This window comes from Podarcis raffonei, chromosome 3 (genome assembly GCF_027172205.1).
Source record: "Podarcis raffonei isolate rPodRaf1 chromosome 3, rPodRaf1.pri, whole genome shotgun sequence".
NCBI lineage: Eukaryota > Metazoa > Chordata > Lepidosauria > Squamata > Lacertidae > Podarcis > Podarcis raffonei.
The window spans coordinates 53,199,999-53,219,544 of record NC_070604.1 but is presented as its reverse complement, the minus strand read 5'-3'; the positions used below and the strand labels follow the sequence as shown (position 1 = coordinate 53,219,544).

Here is a 19,546-nt window from a genome sequence, read left to right as displayed (position 1 = left end):
TTAAGTATAGTTTCACATCACATCAGAACCAGGAACCTATGGTTAACAGCTTTGGAAAAGGCCATGGTGTAAGGAAAAGAGGCTTACTATATAATTACCCTAAAAAATGTAAGTGGATATCAGGGATTCTTTCCCTGGAGGCATTATGACGATGTGCCCCATGCCAATGGGTTTCGCATTATTTTTTATGAGAGGGAAATGCTGGCGTACAGAATGGGGGTGGGAAATACTCTTTGTTTTACCAAAAAGGAGAGAGAAGCCCTGAAGAGATAGGTCTGTGTCTTGTGAAAGTTACTGATTTCAAGTATCGCTAAAACCTTAACCTAAGCAAAATGATACTTTAGAAATATACAGCATCACTGCACTGTGGAAAAATTTTCTGGCACAACAATAAGTATGAAAAACCACTTATCTTTCCAATAAAAGAACACACACTTCACTTGTCTTTTTACAAGCAATGTGCAACCTGTTGCTGTTTATTTTTCTTGGTCTGGCAAATCTACTAAATTATCCATAGGTACAAATATTTAATTTTAAGGGGAAAAACCAAGGTAGCTACCTGTAGAAGTGAAATACATACATGATTTTTAAAAATAAACTTTTAACAGCATACCAATATAGAAAGAGCAACATTAGCATATTATGTTACAGCAAGTATGAAGTGTAGAAAAAGATTAATTGCATATAGATCTTTTTCCATTCATTAATAATCACTCCCATACAAATAGAATCTGTCTTAAGTCTACTAAAACTAGATGCAATGGCAAAGAGAAATTGTGACCTTAGATAGGAATTCATCAGATGATGTGTGCTCCTTAAAAATAATTATTGTTTCTTGCTCTTTACAGAGCAAATGTTTGATTTAATACTGGCATTTTTAATGTAAATGCTGCTTTATACTTACAGAAAAGATACACGGCTTGCAGAAGTAATATTTTAAATGAAACTCAGGGTGATAGTGGAATATGGAATGCATGTCAAGTAGATAATCACCCACACTGGTAAGTCAGTGTGCGCCAGCTGCTTCCCACTTCCCACCAAGCATGTGACTGTTGGCCAGACTTGCTAATTATTTGTCAATGGGCATTTGGCAACTGGCTTGGCCATTACCTGACACAAGGCAGCTGGCTACCTGCCAAAAGCCTAGGCCTGCTGGCTGCATGATAAATTAATGTTTGAAGGAAAATAAGGGGAGGAAGGCTTCTTAATTCACCTACCTGTGCAAATGACTCCCTCAACTTTCCTTCTTGAGGGGGCTGTCTAAGTGCCTCTGCATTAAATACTTGGCTCCACAACTCATGTTTTCTTCTAGAACTACCTTTTAAAGAGCAGCTCATTCTTGTCGCAATGAAGGATCTAGGTAGCAAAAAAAGATCTGACAGAAAGAGCATTCTCAGGTGTAAATAGCTGTTTGCGGGAATCAAACTGACTGAACTTTAGAGTGGAATGTGACTGCTCAATATCAAAGCAAGACACCTATAAACGAAGAGACAACACAACTTCAATGTTTATTATGTGCCAAAGAACAGGATACTTATTGAGAATGGGGCATGAGTTTCTCACTAATCAAACACTAGGAAGCCATTTTTTTTCCTGAATCCAATAGAAATCCAGTTTTCTTATAAATTTACAGAAGCTTATGAGAGCACACTAGTGTTCCAGAATAATAATCCTCCCATATGCAGCTAGGTACATCAGTGCAATGCTCCATGCCTCAAGCCATGGCGAGTTCTCATCTCTATTACCTAATTGCCAAACATATCACTACTTGATCAAATAAAATTTTAATGACACTCAGCTCTGAACTGAGAACTTTTAGAAATTACTTAGCAGCACACAATAATGTTTCCAGAGATGCTGCTGGGACCCTGCCAACATCTCAAGAGAGAAGGGTGGAACAAGAGCCAAGTGCCATTTCAATTCCCAGCATGATTACTTAACTTGCTGGCACATTTTCACTTCCTGCTATCGATAAAGTAGACAGATATAATACTACCCTCAGATCATATCCTACAAACATCTTGGATGGATGTGCCTTATATCTTATTTTTCTTTTAGAGCACTCTGACTACAAACACATCCTATTTGCAGTCACATGATAAATACTGCTTAGACCAGGGGTAGACAACATGGTGTTGTTCAGGTGTTTTGGAACTACAACTCTTGTAATCCCAGACTGGCTGGAGATGATGGGAGCTGGAGTCCAAAAGTAAATTGAGGATACCATGTTGACTCACCTTGACTTAGACAAACACAAGGAACTCCATAATTGTGAAAAGCATTCTCAACTGCTCCCCGCTGGCTATATGTATTGTAAGTGCCTATATATAAACTAAAGTGCCCAAGAAATTTGACCTAAGCAACACAGATAACTAAAGAGAACATAATTAATCTGAACAGTTCACAAGTCTTATCAATAGGCACTCTCTTTTGTTTCTAAAGAGAGGATATTTGTATCTGTTTTCTAACTTAATTACCAACAAAAAGAAGTCATGATAGGCTATGAACCATCTGACGTATGGTGGAGAGAAGCAGATAATAGAGATATCTACTTTTCCACTGTGACTCAGTGATTCAGGCTGTCAGAGGACTCAAAAACAGTTGTTCTTCACATGTATCTGTTTCTAATGTATTCTCGATACAGGAGGATGTCTTCTTTTCCCAATGGCTGCATGATGCCTTTGCCAGCCTGGATGTGAGCATGAAATATCTCAATAGATTTTCTTTCTACTTTAGGAGGCTGGACTTCATAAATGTTGTCTTGGGAGAAAGCAGAGATGTATGTTCTGTGAAAAGTAAATTAAATAAAACTAGCATTAAACTTAAGAGAAACCATAAAAGAGGAGGGCAGGCATGAATTCTATATACATCACCATTGTAGGCTCAAAGGATTCCTTGCCATTTTGCATTAGTAGGTAAGTTAAGTTGATAATACAAGGGAGGGGAAAATCCTGAAATGCGATAATTTCTACTAGTATTTCTAGTAATAAGCACTTATGGTCTATAAAATACAATATATTTTAAACTGCAGGTAGACTATTTTATTGCAAAACATTGTTGAGTGTTTAATTGGTTGGTATCTTAGCAACAATGTGCTGCATCTAAGCAGAATGAAGAGTCACCTTTTGCCAATAAAAAATACAGCCCATGTTCTGTTTTATTATTAATCTGTCATCACCTGTACTGTATTTCTCAGTGTATAACATGCCCCGTGTACAACACAACCCCTATTTTGGGGGACTCCAAATTAAGAGAATGCGGGGAAATTGCCCAGAGTTAAGCTTTTTTGGTGGGAGAATTGCCTAGTGTTGTTGAGCTTCTTGGGGGGGGGGATTGCCAACACTCGCTCACCCGCCTGACCGTCACTGACAATCGCACGCCTCACTGACAACAACACACGTCTGCCCGCTCACCTGTCTGTCACTAGGTTTCAATCTGAGAAGTTTTTTTCTTTCTAAGAATCACACAGCTTTATAACCTCTAACTTCCAGAGATAGATTTTCTCTCCCTTCAAGGGATGGTGAAGAAAGGGGAAGCATTGTTGTGACAATTTTCTAAAATACATTAGGTGGCAAACTGCGTCTCTAATGGAGATAATTTAGCTATGGTTGATGGAGATTCTGTACATATTTAAAAACCATTAACTATTAAACATTCTGGATCCAATTAATATCAGCCTGCACAACAGCAAATTTGGACAGGAATTTTTTACATTGATGTAAAAGGTGTCATTCTCTTTGGCCCTCCCACTGCCTTTGACAAAGGCGCTCCCACTTTTGCATAACTGCCTCCACGATTCTGTCCTCAGCTGGCAATCCTTCTACCAAATCATTATTTCAATGTTTTCATAGGAGGAAACTCAGTTATTGGAGTGGTTTAACAGTCAATTCCTCTTTCCAAGGAATTCTGGGAACTGCAGCTCTGTGAAGGGAATAGGGGTCTACTAATAACTCTCAGCACCGTTAACAAACTACAGTTCCCAGGATTTTTGGGGGGAAAGCCATGAATGTTTAAATTGGTATGGCACTGGTTTAAATCTATAGTGCAGATGGGGCACATGCCGAGGTCCCTCAAGAATCTGTTCTTAGCCTTCTGATTTACTTTCTATATATTTAATGTCCCTAGGTGAGATTATCAAATCCAAAGGCATTTAGTATCACCTGTATGTAGATGATACCCCCTTTCTTTTATCTCTGAACTGTTTGCCTCACTCCAGTCCAGCTTCTCAAACTGCATCTCTGATATTTCTCCTTAAATATCATTTCAAACTCAGTATTTCTCATCTTTCCTCCCATACTTCCCTCTCCTCTTAAACTTTCCTTATGAATGTAGAAGTTTATTACCCACCCTGGTAATTAGCCATGCCTTTATCTTTTACTCCTTTCTCTCATGTGTTGCCAATGCTCAGGCCATTTTTAAGTTGTGTCACTTCTTTTACAATATGATTGTGAAAATAAAGCCCTTCCTCTCTGTTCCCCTAGCATAAACGTCTCTCTGGTCTTCTGTTATCTTACAGCTATCTAGTGCTCTGTTGTGAAAAACATTTACCTGTCTCGTCACTTAAATCTCTACAGTGGGTTTCTATCCACTCCCACATCCACCAAGAGTACCTTGTTCTTGCTTTCAAATCCCTGATGGCCTTGTCCTATTTTTATCTCTCTGCTTTTATCTCAATAAATCGTCTGTGACCTGTTCTGTTTTTGTAAAGACTGTTCCCTTTATCCTTTGCTGTTCTGTATGCTAAGAAATGCCTCCCAGATCATCTGGACAATCCCATCTGTTACACCCTTCTAACCCACCCTTCTAACCCACCTTTTCCATGGCACTTTTAGCCCTAGTTCCCATGCCCTACTGCAACTGAGTCTGTAACTAAACTCAAATATGAAAACCCCCAGCACATTGCCTTCCTCTGTTGTTTCCATTGTACTAACTTTAGATTGTAAGCTCTTTGGGGCAGGGAATTATCCCCCTGCATGCTGTAAAGCACCATTCACACTGATGGAATAATATAAGTAAATAACCGTAACGTAAGAACTAGAGTGTCTGCAAAGAAGCCTCTGTGTACTGCATATGCCAGTGAAGAACTGTAAATTATGGTTATTGTTTCCCCCTTAAGCTAGGCATAGGCAAATTCGGCTCTCCAGATGTTTTGGGACTACAACTCCCACCATCCCTAGCTAACAGGACCAGTGGTCAGGGATGATGAGAGTTGTAGTCCCAAAACATCTGGAGGGCCGAGTTTGCCTATGCCTGCCCTAAGCCAATGTCCTATTTTTCTTACATACCACTTTGATTTTACCACTTGTCTTATATAATGCATATAAAGCAGCAGTCTCTGAAAATACAAAGCGTAACTAAAATATACAAATACCACTGTGAACTGTGAGAGTAAGAAGGAGAGAGAGAGAAGGGGATTTAGAAAAGGGGCATTGAAAGAGCATGAACCGAAAAATAAAAGACAGCAAGTACTTACAAGTTTATAACCCCGTCTAAGTGCTTACAACAAAGATGTTGGTGACTCTTATCATGCTTGTGTTGACTGTGCCCCAATTGAACAAACCTATGAATAGAGGCAGAAAAATCACAATGGAAAAAGAACTTTCTGAAATAAGGAAAATAACATGTCTTTTGCAGCTATATAGGAGTCATACAGTTTGAAGTAAGGGACATCAAGTTCCATAAAGGGCAGCTGGAACATACACCACACTTTTTTCCTGACACTAATATTGTGGGTGAGTAATGCAGTAGCTCTGAATTTATTTATTTTTTAAAATCCACTTTGATCTAGGTACTTTGGAGGCCCTTCAAGGTGTCTTTTCGTTATGAATCTTACTAAAAGCCTAATCAGTTTTAGTCATAGTGTGTTCCTGAAAAGCTCAGTTCAGCTGGCACTTTGCACATGGCCCAGACCTATGTGATTCCTTTAACTTCACTCAGTGAGTGCAAGACTTGTTGCAACAGCACATAAGTAGCAAACCCTGACATAGACTGGATTTTTTAACATATTGCTATTTTAACTGATGTAAGCCATCTTGTGTAATACAGTGCTTCTTAGATATAGAGAGACTATATTTTTACATAAAAATATAATTGCAGAGTTAGCAAAAGGGCACAAGAGCTGGTAGAGGCACCATCCCCCGCCTTTCCATGGATTATTATAGAAGCCAAAGAAGCCACTGAGGCCTGCACTGTAGTAGTAAGATAGGTAAAGACAGAAGAGGATGACCAAAAGTTGGTAGTGGATCCCTGCATCACCTCCCAGGCTTTAGTTTCAGTCTAGTCTTGTCCACCCCTCTGCAGTGCAAGAATTTTTTGCTGTTCAACAGTGGAACAGTCTCCCTCCTTCCTTGGAGCTATTTAAGCAGAAGTTGGATGGTCATCTGTCATGGATGCTTTAGCTGAGATTCCTGCATTGCAGGGGGTTGGACTAGATGGCCCTTGGGGTCCCTCCGAAGTCTACAATTCTATGATTTTATGTGAGGCTCGAACCCATGACCTTGAGATTAAGAGTCTCATGCTCTAGCGAGTGTGCTATCCCAGGTTCCCAAGAGCCAGTGTTGGACTGAATCATAGGAAGCTGCTTTATACCAAGTCAGACCATTGGTTTGTGTAGCTCAATATTGTCCACACTGACTGGCAGGGGTTTCAGTCAGGATCACCCGCTGTCCTACCTAGAGATACCAGCTGTTGAACATGGAATGCATAGCAGATGCTCTACAACTAAACTACAGTAATAGGGCAGATGTGGGTTCAATTCTCCATGAAGCTGACCATGGGCTCACAATCTCTCAGCCTAACCTAACTCACAGTATTGTTTGAAGATAAACTTGGGAGCAGAGGGAAATAATGTAAGCCACCTGGAGGTAGACCAGGATTTTTTTTAATTATGGGGCTGCTGTGCAGCTTGATATATACTATATATAGATAACCAATGAGCACAATCCAGGCAAAAGGTAAGGACCTTTAAAGATCTTTTGGATTTCAATACATCGTGAACATTCCCAATGAAACAAGTGGAATTTAAAATGTGCTTAATTTTGTCTGGAACATACAGTTTTACTATTCACTTTAAAAAAATTTGTTCCCTGCTAGCATCAGTGAGATAATCAGAAACACGTTACCTTGTGTATATGCCGAGATCATCTTCCGAAGGAGATTCTGAGAGGTTAATCCCATATATATCTTTTATAGGCTGTACTACATTCTGCAGCAAAACAAGAGAAATATTAGTGAGAATAAATCTTGGGTTTAAAATTTATTTAAACATTTATACCTGCCTCTTACAAATGCAAGGTGGATTCCAGACAAATAAAATAAAAGGATAGCAAAAAAGAAGAAGAATGAATATAAAGACAATACTGGAGAGCAACATTTTTTCAGTTTTTCCGAAGTAAACAACTGCTACTTCATGATAGAGCTGAGAGCTACGTATCAGTATTAAACAGAATTATTCCACTAACAGAGAATTCCACAAGCAGCGAGAAAATTTTATTTGTCAGTTTTGTGTCCTACTGAAGCATTTCCATCTTGGTACCTCACTATATCTAATGCAGCATCCTGTTCTTATGGTGTTCAACCCGATGTCTACTGAAACCCACAAGAGGACATGAGTGCACTAGAACTCTCCCCACTTGTAATTCCCAGTAACTGGCATTCAGAGGTATGCTTTGTCAGATACTGGAGATAGTACACCACCATGGCTAATAGCCATTGGTAATATGAACAGAAGGGACGCGGGTGACGCTGTGGGTTTAAACCACAGAGCCTAGGACTTGCCGATCAGAAGGTCGGCGGTTCGAATCCCTACGACGGGGTGAGCTCCCGTTGTGAGGTCCCAGCTCCTGCCCACCTAGCAGTTCGAAAGCACGTCAAAGTGCAAGTAGATAAACAGGTACTGCTCCAGCGGGAAGGTAAATGGTGTTTCCGTGCGCTGCTCTGGTTCGCCAGAAGCGGCTTAGTCATGCTGGCCACATGACCCAGAAGCTGTACACCAGCTTTAGGCCAATAAAGCGAGATGAGCGCCACAACCCCAGAGTCAGTCATGACTAGACCTAATGGTCAGGGGTCCCTTTACCTTTTTAATATGAACAAAGCCATTGACTGGTGGTAATGACTATTAGTGGCCATTATTATCATCTTGTTGTAGTGAATTCCATAGTTTAAGTGTGAAGGAGTACGTCCTTCTCAATCTTCTAACATTTAGCTGCATTGGTTGATCACATGTTCCAGCGTTATAAGAGGGAAAGAAAAACTGCTCTCTGTCCACTTTCACCACACCATGCATCAGTTTTATACATCTCTATCATGTTCTTTTCTTGCATTTTCCCTAAAGAAAAAAAGCCCAAAATGTTATAATCTTTCCTCTCATAGGAGTTGCCCCTCAGTCATTCTGGTGGCCTTTTTCTAAACCTTTTGCAGCTTTACAATGCTCTCTTTGAGATGCACAGTATTTGAAATGGGACTGCACTGTGGATTTTTATAAAGGCCTATTCCACCATTCCTCACAAAGCAGCCGATGAACAAAACAGCCAAACAATATATTTCTAAAAAACCAATTATGAATTTGCTAATTTAATTTTATTTTCAATTCCATTTCTAATGATGCCAAACACAAGAACGGCATTTTTCACAGCTGCTGCACTCTAAGACAGACATTTTCATTCAGCTATCCACCATGATCCCAAGATCTCATTCCAGTTTAGACCTCATTAGCTTTTATATAAAGTTAGAATTCTTTACCTCCATGTGCATCACTTTACCCTTGATCACATTGAATTGCATTTGCTATTTTAATGCCTAGTCACTGTGTTTGAAGAGATGTTTTTGGAGCTCCCTTTTTGCTCATACTGCTCGAAGTCAGGTTACCTGAATCTCTAAAGAGTGGTTCTCCATCCTGCAACATTTTGTTTTAGGTGTGCAATGCACAAAAAAATATTGTGCTATCACACAGAATGGCAGTTGCATGAAAATTCTGAGGACTCTGAATTTAAAATGTGTATAGATATACAGTACTGCATTGTCTGGACTCATGTTAAATTTTTCACGTTCCTTTTAAGAAGCAAAACATTAAATAAAGCCTTCACAATACTATCATCGCCATGTATCTTTAGATGTTTTCGGGGCACATTATACAAAAGCATAATGTCATTTCTTTTCAGGTTCCTGATAATTGCACATTTATGAAATTAAGCTAGTATAAATTAGCTGCAATGCTACATTAGACTTCAATAGCAGATGTGTCAAAGTTACTTCATACTTTAATTTAACCTTGCCATCCATTTTTTTCTTTTAAATTACGGGAACAATTTTTGTTATCTCACAATGCCTCCTTTATTTTCCCGTAAATTCCCTGTGACTCATTCCCCCCCCCCCGCCCCGTTGTTGAAATGTGTGAAGGAAGGACGGTGAGTTAGCTAGGCAACTGATCAAGGCAATTCACTGCCATGCTGTCAGAAAACCAGGTGCTTAAGTGGATAGGGGAAAGGTTAAAAATCATGCCAAGTCACCAGCAAAGACAACAGATGAAAAATACAGACAATGGATGGTCTAACTCTCAGGATGCCATGAAATTCTATAATCAAAAACCTATTTGGATCCAATCAAATAGCTTTTTTGACTAAAAATTTCCTCCCATACATCCCACTAAATTACCTGAAAATAGCAGGGAGTAGTGTTGCCAATTTCGCTGTCTGCAGCCACCACTCCAAAACTGGCTCCAGAGGGCTGGATATACTTTTGGGTCCCATGCATGCAGAACAAGTGTGCCTCATATGTACAGCAGGCTCTTTACATTCAACCCTCCTTATAAAAAACAACACTAAAATATCTAAAGGTACTTCATTTGGTACGTCTCAAAATAAGATGTACATTAAACATCTAGTAAGACGACTAGTAAGTCCCTGAGCAGTCAGAATTTCAAGTTATGTGGATGGGAAATGTACGTGCCACAGGTTGTCCCATGGCAGACGTGTCCTCATCCCATAGATAATCTTGGGGAAGGGACAATGTGGGACACAATGAATGGGCTGGGGTAAACATGCGTGACCCCACTCTCCTCTCTTATATGATTACAACTGGGAATTTGTAAACATCTGAAAATAGCTTCTTTTGAGTATCTGGGGCACATCATTCAAGATGTGGGTATAAAGGACAATCCTTTATTTATTTATTTAATTTATATTTTACTAAGAACTCTTCATCAGGGGTCTGGTTAACACAAATAATGTTTTGTACATTAAGAACAAAGATAGTTTAGACTACAGTGTTATTCCTTAATTTTTGTAAACAGCAGGAAGTTAATTTAATTGATTTCTACTTTAATGAAGCCAGCATTACAAAGTTTGACCTTGATAACAGCTTCAATTCCTGAAACTTTTAAGAACCTACTGATTAAAATAACACAATTTAAACCAGTTTTTCAGCATATTCAGCTATGTGGAAGTGCCAATATTCTGTTCAAGGCTGATTGCCAAAGTACATTAATTGCTATCACATGGAAATATCAACATTAGACAACTGTTTTCCTTTATTTGAGAGGCTGATTGCATAGAGATGAATTATATCACTGACAAGCCAACACAACAGAGAAACCAGGAATACAAAAAGGTAAAGTTTGAGGGTCTTGAACTCTAGAGCCACAATTCAAAGACTTAAACTACTAGCGCCTGTCCAGTCATGTTTGGACTCATGCTTCTGAGCAGCCACATCAACACCACAAACTAAGCCTCTCCTGAAAGAGCCTCAGATAAGGTTTGTAGAGGAGCAATGAGGCCTGCTGCCCTCCCCCCCAAGTACACCCCCAAAATGACCACAAGCCATTGGACATTAGTTCTCTGACTTGTTGCTCATGCCTCTGTGTCAAATATTGCTTATTATCACAGAAACAACCCATGGCAATGAAGGAAAAGCATACCTGGCAACTGATTGACTTTAGATAATAAGCACCTTCTTATAGGCATACCAAAAGACTTGGAAAATAATATCCATAAGTAAGTCATTCTTAGAAAAGTAATAATAGTAATTTTGTTTCACTATCATTAGACACAGTAATTATTAAACTTTATTTAAGGCTATGATGAGCAAAGCCATTTACTTTCAGAGACTGCAAGGATCTCATTAACCAAGTTTACTCTGGAGTCACAAGAGACTGTAGACAAATTTCACGTGAATAGAAGACAAAGGGGTTCTCCTGCCCCCTTCCTCCTATCACATTCTCACCACTACATCCCATGTCTTTCTTGAGGGTTCCCTGACCTCCAGGAAAGTTTTTTAGGGTGATACATCGGAGAAGAAAAAGAAGGAAAAGCCTATTGTGCAAGCAGCACTTTGCTCTTGGCAAAGTCTTTATAAAACCCACTCAACTCACTTAACTTATTCTCAGTAAATGTGCGTAGGACTGTAGCATTAGGTCAAATTAAGATTCAACAAATTAAATTCAATCAGACTTTTTTGCAGTAAATCTCCAAATGGAGTATAATGTTCCATTCAGTGGGTTGGGAAGGATTCAGACTGTTAAATTCCTCTGCCATAAGGTAAAGGTAAAGGAACCCCTGACCATTAGGTCCAGTCGTGGCCGACTCTGGGGTTGCGGCGCTCATCTCACTCTATAGGCCAAGGGAGCCGGCGTACAGCTTCCGGGTCATATGGCCAGCATGACTAAGCCTCTTCTGGCGAACCAGAGCAGCGCACGGAAATGCCGTTTACCTTCCTGCCGGAGTAGTAGCTATTTATCTACTTGCACTTTGACGTGCTTCGAACTGCTAGGTTGGCAGGAGCAGGGACCGAGCAACGGGAGCTCACCCCGTCACGGGGATTTGAACCGCTGACCTTCTGATTGGCAAGTCCTAGGCTCTGTGGTTTAACCCACAGTGCCACCCGCGTCCCATTCCTCTACTATGATTACCTATTAAACCCACAATGGCTTGGGTCCTGAAGGATTCCTTCTTCCTAATTCATCCTGCCTACACCTGAAAGGGCCTTGGATGACCATGAAAGCCTTCTGGCATCTTGGCTCCTGGCATTACCCACATAACTGTTCAATAAATTAAACTGTTTTTCTTTTTTTCATTTATATGACAAATTTGAAGGGAGACTTGGGAGGCCACAAAAACTGTTTAGATGGTTGTCTATGTCCCATAGGTTGTGGCTTAGCCACCTCCACTGTAAAGGATTGTGGGGGCAGCTCTAATCATGCTTAGGTCATAATATGAGAGAGCAAAACCTAGCATCACGAGCAGGATTACAAGATAAAGTGCCGTGCACTTGCTTGGGGAAACAAATGGTTTGGGACAGCCTATGACCTTCCATATAGTCCGTATAGTAAAAGCTATGGTTTTCCCAGTAGTGATGTATGGAAGTGAAAGCTGGACCATAAAGAAGGCTGATCGTCGAAGAATTGATGCTTTTGAATTATGGTGCTGGAGGAGACTCTTGAGAGTCCCATGGACTGCAAGAAGATCAAACCTATCCATTCTTAAGGAAATCAGCCCTGAGTGCTCACTGGAAGGACAGATCCTGAAGCTGAGGCTCCAATACTTTGGCCACCTCATGAGAAGAGAAGACTCCCTGGAAAAGACCCTTATGTTGGGACAGATAGAGGGCACAAGGAGAAGGGGACGACAGAGGACAACATGGTTGGATAGTGTTCTCGAAGCTACCAGCATGAGTTTGACCAAACAGCGGGAGGCAGTGGAAGACAGAAGTGCCTGGCGTGCTCTGATCCATGGGGTCACGAAGAGTCAGACACGACTAAATGACTAAACAACAACAACATGACCTTCCAAATTCATCAAGATGCTCCAAACTACAGTAAATTTATCTAGAAACAAGAAAATTAAATTCAAGCAATGATCATGCAGGAAAACTGGCTGTAGCCATGGGCTTCCCCACAAATGTCACAGCAGAGCAAGTGGCATCATCATCTGCGTTCTTCCTATCAGTTGCATGCTGTGTTCATTCCCTTGTGCAATATTTAAAATCCAGATTCTGCTGCTATAAAATTGCTAATCTGTTTTGTGTTATTGTTTTTAAAGATCTTCATTAACATCCCCAGATACTGAAGTATTATAATGGTACTGAAGTCTGCACAGGGGTGTCATCTGGCAAGATTAGTGTTCGTATTTGAAAGAGCTCTATTAAGCCATATTTCTGTATTAAGCCACTCCTCTATTAACACATCTTTCACTCCTAGCTGAATTACCTAGTTTAATTTAAACAACTAATACAGGTCAACACTATAACTCAGCTTTAAAACTAATATATTACTTTGCTCCCTTAAAAAAGAGTTAAAGAGAGAAGTTTTAAATTGCTTTAAGAACTACATCTGCCTCCAAGCTTCCACATATTTGTTTTACAGGTATTTTTTTTAAAGTGTCTTATTTTTAAAAGTATATAGTACCTTCTCTTACTGCTGAGTGAGGAAAGCCCCTAACATGTAAAGAAAGATGTTCATTTTAGTAAGCCTTAAACACAAATCAAACACAACACTGGAACAAATATGCTGTAAAGAAAGAGATGTGCTGATATTGTCCCTTTGCGGGTTAGCACACTTCCTTACTTCTGTTGTTTTGGCATTATCTCCCGTATCTGTCATTTTCACTGGCGTTGAACGCTGAGATGCAGCCCCCTCATCTTCTTTATCAGTTCCAGAATCATCCTCCGAACTGCTAGACACGGCCTCCTCGCTGGGTGGTGGTGGAGCACTAGCAGCCGTTTTGCGCTGAAGCACCGTTTCTTCTCTATTGCTCTTGTTCCTAAACAAAATTGGAATTTATTACACATAACGATATCTCAAGAAAGAGGCAGTTCAATTTTATCACCATTCCCTTCAAGAGACAGAAGTCAAAGGTCAAGAAGAGAGAAAGCCTCTTCTTTTCTCATGTATGAAAGTCCAAATGGTTTCTTTAAGAGATCGGGAATGGGATGCAAGATCAAGTGTTCCCTCCTCCCTTCAGCAAATTCTGTCTCCCCATCCTTAGCCACAGTTAAGCATTATGAGTGCAAATGTTGCAAATGTTGTTGTCATCACTGACCCTAACAGAAAACAATATATCCAGGTCTTGGTTAAGGCTATTAGAATAAATTTTAAAAAGAGAGGAGGGGGTCTGAAGGGAAGGGGGCGACCTTTCAAAACATGCACCCTTGCAGCCCACCTTTGTCATAAGCACAGATAAAGAAACCAGGAGCATTGTGTCTCCACCAACTCTCAGTCTCATCGCAATGCTGCTTTGAAAAATGCTCTATGGACTCCTCTGCTATATATGCTACTTTCCATTTATGTCACAGGCCTTTGGGTTCTCTAATTATCTGTTATACTCACTAAGTAGTATCCAACAATCATACTCAGAGTAGGCGCAATGAAATCAATGGAATGAAATCAATGGGTCCTATTGGTTTTAAAGGATCTACCCTATTTCAGTCCAATGGGTTGTATCCAATGAAGTTGTCCAATTAGCACAAGGATTTCCACCTAAACAAGGGGACTTTCTCTCTCTCTTATCTTCCCATGCACCCCCAAATCTGATCAAGAGAGTTGGGGGAAAACCCTGGAAAAGATGGAAGGCTGGGTGAGCAGATCAGGAAGAGGTAGTGGAACTGACAGAACAACTCCACTGGATACAAACCACTAATTTGAAATTGATTGCTATAAGTATTTAAATCAGTGGATTTCAATGGAGCTAACTCTGAGTAACACTAGATATCATCCACTGTTCTCAACTATAACCACAGTTTATTCTGTCCCTGAACGCTTGGGTCTTCCTGTTATTTTGACTAGGACACTGACTATGGCATCTTAAACTAAGGTGCAAAAACATTAGAATATAAGCACCTAATTAAAACAGCTATAATGTTCTCCCTAACATTATTAGGGAGAACTCTGCACACAAACCCAGTAAGAAGGCAGCTTTCAAAAAGCTTTGCTAGGAGCACTGAGTCACTTTTTAATACCTCTAGTCCAGTCATACAAAACTATAAATTGCCAAATAGTGAAGTAGCTTAATGGCTCCAAACCAGGTTCAGAACATTTTGACACTTTCAGTTTTTGAAAATATGGATCAAAAGCAACAATTTGGAGTCTTTGAGCTATTTCAAGGAAAAGAATGTGATTGATCTATTATATTGTTCAGGTACAAATGTTCACTTTAGGATTCCCAGCACAGATAGCCTTATTGATCTCTTGCATACATTTAAGTAATTTCTTTCTTAGAAATATAAAGCTTTTGTGTTCTGAGCAAATAGATTTTTACAGCCTGATGAGAAGAATGAAGAAATAAAAATCTACACTCAATGCTCTTTTTTTTTAAAAAAAAGTGGTTAAAAAAGTCAAAGAGAACAGAGCACAAGAACCAAAGACCTCAGTATCCAGTCAGAAGAACAAGTTGTCCTATAGGTTGAAGCATGCAAATAGTCAGATACAAAGGGAAATTATTTAATAAATGAATAATAAAGTGCAAAGATGTCTCAGCACAGCATTCAAATCTGTGTTTTGAACTGCACTGGTAACACGAAACTTCAAATACACTACTGCTATAGCTGCTGTTCTTGCAGAAATAGTTCACACTGGCAGCTTCTGCTTCTTTATCTGTGGAAAACAGCTGTGGCATATGAAGATGTCCTCCTAGCTATGTCAGGGCTGCTGCTCATTGAGACTAAGATAGGGCAGGGTGGCAGTGAGAGCGGGGGAGCACCAAGTTGGAGGTGGCATTGGACGCAGGTGTAGTGATGCCTTACTGGTGGAAATTGACCTTTAGGTCCATTTGTATGCAATAAACCACTCCCTAGAATCTAACTAAAATTACATCAAAACTTTAATTAAAATTAAGAGCAAATTAAAATTAGAGCAATTAAAATTACTAAGGAAACAAGAAGGGTATTGGAACTGCCTTTTCTTGGCAGTCAGAGAAAGGGAGGAGAGCAGCAACTCATTGCAATTTACCTTTTGTACAGGGAACCTCAGCTGTTTGTAGATAGATTACCAACTATATGTAAATAAGGCAAATGAGATTTGGGGGGGGGGTCTTTCCTCCCTCACTCCAAACTATCCTTTGTAAAACTAATATAGTGCCTATAAATTATACACACGCAGAAAACATTTACTGGTTTGACTCAAGAAGGTTAAACTACGGATATCATTGTATTAAGCCCCATATTAGTTAATATTAGGTACTAAATAAGTAAATAAAAACATTTCTGCATTCAATTCTTGATTTTCTTCTTACCCCAAAACGGATTTTCCAGTTTCATCAGGTTTACGTACAGTAAATGGGCTGGGATCAATGCCAACATTCTTGGGCATAAAATCTCTGAAGGGTATAAAGAATAAAGAATCAAATATAACAAGTTAACAGAGCAATCCAAACCTTAGATAGGCGGGGAGGGGGTGACAGAAAGGTCTGCTTCTGCAGCCCTGTTGTTAATACTGGCCAGAGCATAAAATGTGGGGGGGGGGCAAAAACTTGCTTCATGCTTTACCAGCCAGGATAGTGATTAGGCCTGAAGCCATAAATTGATAGCTGTGGGATTGCTCAGCCCCTTCTCTGGAAAACCTCATTTCAGGGAAGTCTGTCAGTAGTACTTCTCCCTGCCCACACTTTCGGCAGGCAGAACTAGGTCGACACCAGCAGTGACACTAGTAATTTTATACATTTTTAAACTGGTGCTCCTCTATCTAATGTCAAAAGACACATGTCAAAAGCTTCAGAATCACATCTTTATTGCAGATTCGTCCATCATATGAAAGATACGAATTCTTCTGTATTGAATGCCATTTTAAGGCTATGTAAGGAAAGTTTTTCTAAAAGAATTCAATTCAGTTTCATTTGTAAAATGGAAAGGCTGAATCAAAATTCTATTATCTTGAAAAATAAAACATACATACCGGATTGAATTTGTCATTGCCAAGCAAAAAGTGTCATCAAAACTGCTGAGTTCATAGGGTCGAAAAAATTCATTATGAATGTCAATCTCTTCATCATAGTTATGAAATTTCTTCACTATTAGCTTCCTTCTGTTTTCAGCAACAGACATTGCTAAAAAAGAAATGCAGGTAAAGTGAATCTCTTAAATACTGTATCATCTATTGCTAAGGGGACTCTTTCCCCCTGGAGCCCTCAGAACATCCTCCCTGACCCTCTGGAGCAGCGTTTTCAAGATGAGTGGGGGACAGCAAGAGGTGTCAGGGGAAGAAGAAGAAGAAGAAGAGTTTGGATTTGATATCCCGCCTTTCACTCCCTTTAAGGAGTCTCAAAGCGGCTAGCCATCTCCTTTCCCTTCCTCCCCCACAACAAACACTCTGTGAGGTGAGTGGGGCTGAGAGACTTCAAAGAAGTGTGACTGGCCCAAGGTCACCCAGCAGCTGCATGTGGAGGAGCGGAGACGCGAACCCGGTTCCCCAGATTATGAGACTACCGCTCTTAACCACTACACCACACTGGCTCTCATCTTCTCCCTCATTCCTCTAGTGGAATTGAGTGGAGTGTGGGCAGAATGCCATCCATGTATAGTTTGAATACAACCCAGTGTTTTAAAAACTACTAATTTTCTATAGAAGAACGGCCATGTGTAGTACAGTAAATACAGTGGTACCTCGGGTTACATACGCTTCAGGTTACATACGCTTCAGGTTACAGACTCCGCTAACCCAGAAGTAGTGCTTCAGGTTAAGAACTTTGCTTCAGGATGAGAAGAGAAATCGTGCTCTGGCGGTGCAGCAGCAGCAGGAGGCCCCATTAGCTAAAGTGGTGCTTCAGGTTAAGAACAGTTTCAGGTTAAGAACGGACCTCCAGAACGAATTAAGTACTTAACCCGAGGTACCACTGTACCTCCATGTGTGTTTGCAGCAGATCTCTTGATCCTTAAGTTAACAGGTACATTATTTCACTTTTCTATTTTTATTCTAGTAATTGTGTCCAATTAATGTTACTATTATGTAAGCAAATTGTGTTCATATTTAAAAATAAAGGAAAAACACACTTTCTTGTATGTATAACTGACCTTCATCATAAGGCATTGGCAAGCATTCCAGGACACCTGGAGTCCACCAGAAAGTGTAGCTTTAAGTATGGAACAAAAACAATAGTTTTAAAAATCCAGTGAGTTATATCCAAAAGATCTCCCATTCCATCAAATGCTCCAACCCTTTCTCCCTTATACAAGGAACAACCTCTTATAACACCTGCATCGTGCCTCTTCTTCCTTCCTACAAATCCCTTCTCAAAGCGCATTTGCCCATGCAGTATTCAGGAAACCCTGTAGTTCCTGTGCCTTGCTGTAACTAAGCCTGAGCATGTTTAAAGGAAAGAAGCATGCTCTTTTCCTGATTACACCTCTGCTTCCACTTGCTATTTCCCTTTGTTAAATTTTAGACTATCAAGCCTCCATAAGATGATGTAAGCTAGAATACACATTGACAGAGCAAAAGAAACAACAGGAACATCAGTACTAGATCAAACCAACAGTCTATCTAGTTCTGGATCCTGCTTCCCACAGAGGCCAACCAAACGTCTGTGGGAAGTCCACAGAAGGACATGAGGGCAATAGCTGTGGCCCCATAAGCAACTGGTATTCACATGCATGTGCCTCTGCTACCCAAGAAAATACATAGCCAGCAGCCATTAATTGGCTTATCCTCCATTAATGTGTCTAATCCAGCTGTCAAAGTCAGTGGCCATCATTGTATCTTGGAGTAGACAGTTACACAGCTTTAACTACATGCTATGTGAAGATGGATTTCCTTTTGCCAGTTTTCTGATATCCTTTTGGAGTTGGGGCAACCAGAATTGTGCACAGTACTCCTAGTGCAGTTGCAAATACCAGCAGTTTTGATCCCTTTCCTAATGATTCACCAAGACTGAATTCTCCTTTTTCACAGCTGTCAACATATACCGTATTTTTCGTCCCATAGGATGCTCCGTCCCATAGGACGCACCTAGTTTTTTGGGGGGGAAATAAAGGAAATTTTCCCCCTTTACTTCCCCCCCAAAAGCAGGTCGGAGAAACCGAACCAGGTCGGGGAACAGCGGGATGGCGGCGCTGCGCCTCCCTGCTGTCCCCCGAGCTTGTGGGGCTGGCCGATGTCTGCCCGGCGCGAGGGGCGCTCTGCTTTAGGGCGCCCCGCCCGCCGGGCGGCAGGCTGCTATCCGCAGCGTGGGGAGCCCTGCGGGGAACTCCTGCAGGGCTCCCCACGCTGCGGATGTGTTCCCGAAGCACCGGGCGCTCTGCTTTCAGGGCGCCCGACGCTCCGGGAAGCAGGCTGCTATCCGCAACCTAGACATCCCTGCGGGACCTCCCGCAGGGCTGCCTAGGCTGCGGATGTCTTCCTGAACCCTTGAGAGTGAGAGGAGTCGGTGCGCACTGACCCCTCTCGCTCTCCAAGCTTCAGTGAAAGCCTGCATTTGCCCCATAGGACGCACCCAGATTTCCCCTTCATTTTTGGAGGGGGAAAAGTGCGTCCTATAGGGTGAAAAATACGGTACTAGGATCATTTTAATCAAGCTCTTCACTCTGACTCCAATATCTCGTTCCTAATTAAGTAACATTAACTCAGATC

At 40.7% G+C, this 19,546-nt stretch overlaps 1 protein-coding gene across 2 annotated transcripts in view; it reads right to left on the bottom strand.

Annotated features, from left to right (window-relative positions):
* Positions 1-440: 440 nt before the first annotated feature.
* The window catches only part of FIG4 (FIG4 phosphoinositide 5-phosphatase), a 58,952-nt gene continuing 39,846 nt past the window's right edge, over positions 441-19,546 (bottom strand). For both annotated transcript variants that reach the window (XM_053381650.1, XM_053381649.1), the window contains exons 17-23: positions 17,992-18,050; positions 16,877-17,027; positions 16,218-16,301; positions 13,556-13,751; positions 7,122-7,204; positions 5,474-5,560; positions 441-2,786 (exon numbers count right to left, since the gene is read on the bottom strand). In XM_053381650.1, coding sequence (XP_053237625.1) covers positions 2,609-2,786; positions 5,474-5,560; positions 7,122-7,204; positions 13,556-13,751; positions 16,218-16,301; positions 16,877-17,027; positions 17,992-18,050 — 838 coding nt within the window. In that variant the 3' untranslated portion in view covers positions 441-2,608. The remainder of the gene's footprint in view (positions 2,787-5,473; positions 5,561-7,121; positions 7,205-13,555; positions 13,752-16,217; positions 16,302-16,876; positions 17,028-17,991; positions 18,051-19,546) is intronic.